Source organism: Gadus macrocephalus, chromosome 1 (genome assembly GCF_031168955.1).
Source record: "Gadus macrocephalus chromosome 1, ASM3116895v1".
Lineage (NCBI taxonomy): Eukaryota > Metazoa > Chordata > Actinopteri > Gadiformes > Gadidae > Gadus > Gadus macrocephalus.
The window spans coordinates 12,532,522-12,540,282 of record NC_082382.1 but is presented as its reverse complement, the minus strand read 5'-3'; the positions used below and the strand labels follow the sequence as shown (position 1 = coordinate 12,540,282).

The 7,761-nt window shown below is 47.5% G+C and overlaps 1 protein-coding gene across 1 annotated transcript in view; it reads right to left on the bottom strand.

Annotated features, from left to right (window-relative positions):
- Nucleotides 1-6,226: 6,226 nt before the first annotated feature.
- LOC132460305 (fibulin-2-like) overlaps nucleotides 6,227-7,761 on the bottom strand; it is a 21,567-nt gene continuing 20,032 nt past the window's right edge. The window contains exon 10 of the mRNA XM_060055328.1: nucleotides 6,227-6,276. Within this exon, the coding sequence (XP_059911311.1) occupies nucleotides 6,227-6,276 (50 nt within the window). The remainder of the gene's footprint in view (nucleotides 6,277-7,761) is intronic.

Here is a 7,761-nt window from a genome sequence, read left to right as displayed (position 1 = left end):
GCCCAAATAGCTCAGGTTAAACCCAAACTAGGGTGGATTGTTAAACCCCATTAGTAGACATTACTTCTCGATGGCATTCACATAGTCTTGAATGGACATTTAACCATTCACATATTAGAGGACTTGCCCAAATAGCCCAGAAAGTAGTTCTCGATGTCATTCCCATAGACTTCAATCGTCATTCAACCGTTCACATATCAGAGGACTCAGACACGTGTGTTTACCTGCCTTTCAACAAGCTAAAATTAGAAGATGACGCAAAAACAGATGACAATGACCTCAGATATCGTGTGGGAGAACAATGTCAGGCCAAACGGCTTCTTCTTTTCATCCCCCTTCGGCTGTAATCCACCTGCGACGCGGCCGGTCAGGTGCAGAAACCACCACAGAGGGAACGGGAGTCTGCGCGTCCTTGTTGAGTCACAAACACAAAACACCCCCTTCTTTGATATCGTAGCCTAAGTGAGACACTCTGCTGGATCACCGAGCCGCTAATTATACTCTTAGCCGTGTTTCTCCATACACACGGCTGTAGGCCCACGCCAAGATGTTCAGGGGTGTAATATATGTGTGTCGCTCTGAAGTGAGCTTGTGTTACCCTTTGTAGAGTTTTATTTGTTCACGCACGCACACACACACACACACACACACACACAAACACACGCATGCATGCCAACAAATATGCCAGCACTCATAAACATGCTAGCACACACACACACACACACACACACACACACACACACACACACACACACCTGTATAGATGCGTGTCCATCTGCATATACAAAGACAAGCAATTCTCAAAATACATGTGTGCATGCAAACATGTTCCAAATATGATGGCAAGCACACACACATACACACAAACACACACAAACACACACATCCAGAAATGCGCAGAGAGCACCTGCAGTATGTGGAACTAGGTGTCAGCAGCAGATTGATGGTTGGCAGTCTGGCTGCCCGGCTGTGTTATGGCTGGAGGCCTGGCCTTCCCCCATCTGATCCTGTGACCCGGTACATTACAGCGGGCCAGTGGTGGGCTTCAGCCAGCCATTACCTGTTAAAGCAAGCTATTATACAATCTGAATACCATAGATATATACCCAGACACAAGTGCCATTGTGCTCCCTGATTTACTGTTTGACGGCAGGTTTTGATTTACGCAGTGTAAATCAAAACGGTTGAAACTTTCCACTAACACTGCCACGTCGCCGCTTAAGTTTGGTGTCGACCCCGAAACAATCAGGAGATTGATTGATGGATGACATTTATTTATTAAAGACATCATTTAGTTTTTTGATTTGCTATTGATTTGTCAACAACAACATCCCCCCTCCCAGACTAAATATATATTCTCCAAGGGCAGCGGGAGAGGCTAATAAATTCTCTGAGTTGTAATATCATACATTTAGCGATAGCTTCCTTCACAAAAGGGCTCTTTGTGTGTTGAAACAGTACAGACCCTACAGTTTGAGACACTTCACTCAAAACACAGGGGGGACACCGCTAAAGACAATAATTTGAGGAGGAGGAGAAGGTGGAGGAGGAGGAGGAGGAGGAGGAGGAGGAGGAGTAGGTAGGAGCGAGAAATGTGCGCTCCACTCTTCCTCACCCCCTTCGCTCGTTCTCTCTCCCTGACCATAAATCTTCTGACACATGATTCCGTCAGTCATACTTTTGTTTTTCCCCTCTGGTTGAGACATGCAGAAGCACCTGAGCGCCGCGCAGTAAACTGCAGAGCACAAGCTTGTCTTTATGTGATTCCAGAGATACGGTGTGTCGGGGCCGAGGGGCCGAGGGGCCGCGCTGCACTCTCTTAACGCCACGCCGTGTTTGAAGGCTCTGCGATGGCAGCCACAGATAGCTGACAATATCCACTCTACCCGCCAGCACCACCAGCACCACCAGCACCACCACCACCACCTCTGCCACCCCCGTCCTGAGAGAGAGATAGAGGGGGAGAGAGAGAGAGAGAGAGAGAGAGGAGAGAGAGAGAGAGAGAGAGAGAGAGAGAGAGAGAGAGAGAGAGAGAGGGAGAGGGAGAGAGAGGGAGAGAGAGAGAGAAAGAACGGGGAGAGAGAGAGAAAGAGAGAGATCCCTTCACCGGAGGACTATCTGACTTCCCACCGTTTATCTGATCCGATAGGTCGACCCGATAGCTTTGTGGCATTGTCAGCAGTCGAGAGACTATCGCGGAGAACGCAGGGACCGAATCGTCACTCTTGGGTCATGGAGTGTGTGGGTGGGAGGCGGAGGGGGAGACGGTGGTGTCAAGGAGATGATGGAAGTGGGAGTGGAAGTCGTTTGAGAACACGTTTCAAAGTGAAGTATACAGCTCTGTTGAACCAACTTCTGTGTTTTTTTTAATTGCTTTTTTGGAAGCCTTTGAAATATGTGCACAGGGGGGGGGGGGGGGGGGGAGAGGGGGGCCGATGCATCCAAGAAATGAAGGCATGAAGGCCTTCCGAGCACACACATTAAAGCCCCCCTTTGATGCTCCGTGATGAGCTGTGGCGTACAACGAAGTGAACCGTCATTTGATACTTTTATCAAGCTTGTCTTTTACACAACGTCTTTGCAGGGGGGGTTATGGAGGGCCCTCATGCCACACCATCACCACGCACACACAAACACACACACATGCACACACGCATAAACATAAACATAAACACACACACACACACACACACACACACACACACACACACACACACACACACACACACACACACACACACACACACACACACACACACACACACACACAGAACACATCACCTGAGCATAGCTTACAGTAATCCACTGATGACTCGGTCGTCCTGACACAGGTTTGTTTTCAACCAAAACACTCAACCCGCCATCCACACCTCGTGGCAAACCTCACCTCACCACACACAAGCCCCGCCCCCCCCCCCCAGAGCGCGTGGTGGCGTGGCGTGGCGGTCAGGCCCCCCCCCCCTGAATTACTATTACTACTCAGTCTGTTGAGCCAACACCTTTATTTTAGGTACATGGCGTTAGGGAGCAGGTAGGGGTCAATGATATGGTATCGTTCATTTGGGAAGGTTTGACCTGATCCCAACCAGCTAAACTGTATGGCTGGCCCCTCTTCCTCTCCAGCACATGAAACTATCTCCCCATCCGGAGTTCGGTAGATTTGACTATCTCTGTGTTGGAAAACGGAATGGGTTTAAAGATAAGAGATGCATTTCGATGCTAGTACCCTTTGGCTGGGGACGATGAGGTTATTCAATGGTAACTTTACCATTGACCAATGGTAACTTTAAACCAGTAGCACCCCACACACACACACACACACACACACACACACACACACACACACACACACACACACACACACACACACACACACACACACATCTCCAAACACACACACACCAACACACACACAGACACACCAACTTTGATCTTCCTTAGTACCCATGACCTCGATCCTTGATCTTTAATCTATCGCTCCAATAAAACCCCACCGCTACTAGACTTCCTGTTGACGTCGGTCTTGTTGTTCTGCATGACGTGCGGCGCGAGGAACACGCTGCACAAACACGTCCTCAGTGAGGCTCACATTCTCCGTGTACTTCGGCGATGCTGTCATAGCTTCCACGCTCGTGTCTCTCTTGGCTGGAGATGTCAAGGAGGAGGAGAGGAGGTTCCAGCAAGCTTCTCTCTCTCTCTCTCTCTCTCTCTCTCTCTCTCTCCCCCCTTCTCTTTTCCTTCCAGCTTCTTCCTAACCTGCCCGGGCACGCTCCTAAATGTATCATTGCGGAAAGCCATGAAACAATTTGAGCTGATGCTGCCAGTTTAAATAACTGAACTCTGTGGTCAAAGCTATTATACCATTAATCTCCCTCCCCGCGTCTCCCCCCCAGCTCCTCCCCCCTGCGAGGCGGTGGGAACCCTCACTCCCTCAAACTCACAATTTGTTCAATTTTCACTCCCAGAAAATTGAACACATTTGAAATGGAGTCCAAATGTTCCATCCACAATGTGAGTTTGACTCACCTTTCTGGATTGATGGCAAATTGAGATTGGAGTCAAATGAAGAAAAGGAAACAAAGAGACATATGAAATATGATACTGCTGTGCGGATATCTGAATCTATATGATAAGGGCATGAATGAAGTTGTATGTCTGTGGTCCTGTGTAAATAAAAGCCGGTGTTGGCTGTAAACAGGGCAACGGCTGTTGGAACGATGCCGGAAGAGTTCTGTTACAAATCAGTTTGCCCACAAAACTCTCACACATTACATTTACAATACATTTTCCCTGGTGTGTGTGTGTGTGTGCTTTACAATATATTTAAAACCACAATATAGAATCAAATATGTGGTAGGGATGTTGAATTTGTCTGTGTGTGCGTGTGTTTGTGTGTGTGTGTGTATGTGAGTGCAGTTGTGCAGGTGTGTGTATGTGCGTGCATGCATATATGTATGTGTGTGTGTGTCTGTGTGTGTGTGTCTGTGTGTGTGTGTGTGTGTGTGTGTTCATGTGAACACGTGTGTGTGTTTGTGTGCATGTGAGCGTGAGTGTGTATGTGTGCGTGCGTGCATGTGAGCATGCGAGCGTGTGTGAGCGTGTGTGTGTGTGTGTGTGTGTGTGTGTGTGTGTGTGTGTACACATGTGTGTGTGTGTGTGAGTGTGTTAGTTCATGCCTATAGTATTGAATAGGTATCGCCGGCGGGCTGAATGAGCCGGCGTGTTAGAATGGTGTCTGTGACAGTGGTGGATGATGCCGCGGTTCAGCCCCGGGTCAAAGGTTTGTCTGTGGGCCAAGCGGAGGCAGCTGGGCGCGGGGCTCCGGGGTCAGCCTCAGTGATGGTAATGAGATATAGAGGAGCAACAAAGGGCGGCAGCATAAAGAGGGCACTGAAGGGGCAGGAGTGGTGTTAGTGGCGGCGGTGTCGCTGGGGTGAGTCAGACTTTCACTCATCCTTAATGATTTTACTGTTTGGTTCTTTCTACTGTTCTGATTTATGATTATTGTCTTATTATAGCGCTGCCGTTGTCCTCGCCTCAATGCAGGCCTCAGGTGACGGGGCCCGCAGCGCGTCTGAATGGGCCTGCGTCAGGGAGTTATGGGACTCGTCGCTGGGCTTTGGTGTCCACCGTTATAAAACTAAACAGCACAAAAACCTCCACAGTGGATCCTGAGAACGAGCCAGACAAACGTGACACACATCCCTAAAGAGAAGCTTTTTTTCCTCCTGGCAGGAAGTCTTTAGATTCCAGGCTGTTTTGTTAGTCGAGGGGACAGAAGGAGACAGAAAGCACATGGAGACGCACGGTGAAAGAGACCTGGACTAGAATAGCCTAGAATAGGATAGAGAGAGCCAAAATCCAGTCTCCCCCCCCCCCCCCCCATCCAAGACCCCCCTGTCTTCCACCCTAACAGCTTCTTCTTCCTCTTCTTATTCTTCATCTTCGTTGTCATCTTCCTCATCTTCATCTTCTCCTTCCTCTACTTCTTCCTCTTCTTCCTCTTCTTCTTCTTCTTCTTCTTCATCTTCTTCCTCTTTTCCTTCTTCTTCTTCATCTTCTTCCTCTTTTCTTCTTCTTTTAATCTTCTCCTTCGGCTTCTTCTACTTCTTCTTCTTCTTCTTCTACTTCTTCTTCTTCTTCTTCTTCTTCGTTGTCTTCTTCTTATTCGTCTTCTTCGTCGTCTTTTTCTTCTTCTTCTTCTTCCTCATCATATTTTACTTCTTCTTTTCTTCCTTCTTCTTCTTCATCTTCTTCATCTTCTTCCTCTTCGTCTTCTTTTCATCTTCTCGTTCGTCTTCTTCTACTTCTTCTTCTTCTTCATCTTCTTCATCGTCTTTTTCTTCTTCTTCATCTTCCTCATCTTATTTTACTTCTTCTTTTCTTCCTTCTTCTCCTTCTTCCTCTTCTTCTTCTGCTCCCTCTCCTTCTTCAGGTATCCACTGCCATTACCTGCGGCCCTCTGAGGAGATGGAACCAAAGTAGGCGGGGGCCCTTTAAGAAGGGGGAGGGAGGAGGATGGGGAGACGGCAGCCATCATTTCTGTCATAAATCAGGGCCCATTCAAAAGGCTGCATGGGTGTCTGGTGACACGGCGGACGGCCCCAACAAAGAGCCGGTGCCATGAGGGAGAAGCGGCACAAGCAGTGAGAGCGGTTCTCAAGCTATTCCATACAATTGCGTTGGTGATGGTTGCTGTGTGCTGGACAATATGAGAAGCAGTCAGTCAGGGCGTGGTGGGCTGATCCACAATGTGAAGTACACCCTGGAAGAGATCTGTGTGGGAGAGAGTGTCACACATGAGAGCTGACCCCACTTTTCATTCATTCTGACTTAATGTATATGATGTATGATAGATGGATGGAATACAATGGAACATCGGAGATGGCAGGAGTTTACTAAGGACAAAAAGTCAATGTTGAGCACATCGGAGCTTGACAGGTACCTTCCTACCATCTATTATCCTAGCAGGCAGCTCAGTGCTAGCAGGTGGAAAAGGTTGCTGCAGGTGGCAGACATTCAAACACAAAACTGTGGAACAAGTCAAGACATCGAACACAGCCTCACTAGAACATCCTTGGCCTCACTTGCACCCAAACAACGTTCCGACAGGCACAATGAACAAACACTATTTGAACCTGCTGACGGCTGGAAGTTACTGAGGTTCAGTGTGATGTGTGATGTTTCCGCTGTATGGGATCAGACACACATCTGTGTGGAGATTTACTCAGATGCCTTCGTCTTCTCCTCGCGGATATTTTTAAATGAGCTTGATGCAACAAATTGGAGGATTCTGTCTGGTAGGAAAAGTGCCAAGGTCGCCCCCTAGGGTCTATGAAAAAGTGTCGCACAGAGAGGCAGTTATCCTGGTGTAATCATGAATCAGACAAAATAACAGTAAGGGGAGAAAGAAGTTAGGTCATCTGTTTGTATATCTTGGAAATTACATATAATGGTGTGTCAAATTAAAGAGATTAACTCAATCAATCAGGTTATATTGATAGGATGTTTTGACACTTTGTAACACTGGATATTAACGCATAATTGTCCAGCTTTCAAAAGAGAGAGCTGGATCCATAGAAACAGGCTGTTTGCCTCCGCACTTTGCGCTGTTCAAACAAACAGGTTTCTCTGCGGCCCATGAAAAGCCCACAAAAGTGACACAAGTGAGTGAAAGTGAAAAAGTTTCTGCAAATAGGAAAGGTTAGATGTACAGTGCAGTGTAAGAACACCTAGATCCCTCCTTTCACAAGCGGCCTCAAAGCCAGTCAGGCAGGTTTCCTGTAATTACATGAAAAATGGCTTCAGTCCCTTCGGGGGTGTTAGACATATCTGAGGAGATAGAACAAAGAGAAGAAGACTGGAAAGAGGGAAGGACGGGAAAGTAAGATAGGGAGAAAGGAAGGAAGGGAAGGTGAGGGAAGAAAGGAATGACGGGAAGACGGAAAGAAAGGAAGGGAAAGGAAGGAAGGAAGGAAAGAAGGGAGGGAGGGAAGGAAGGAAGGAAGGAAGGAAGGAAGAAGTAAGGCTGGAAGATGGAAGGAATACAGTTTTCTATAGTTCTTATAAAGCTTTAGCTAATCAATTAAACTCAATCAAATTGGCATTAAGGATAACTCAGCTAACTAATTCAGCTACTTCTTGGCTGAACCTCAATGTCAAAAGCAGGGATAAAGATGAGAGTCGACGAGTAAAACGAGCCTGGCGTGTTGATTTGGAGCCCCCCTCCCTCCCCTCCTCTAATAATATATCACAGTAAAG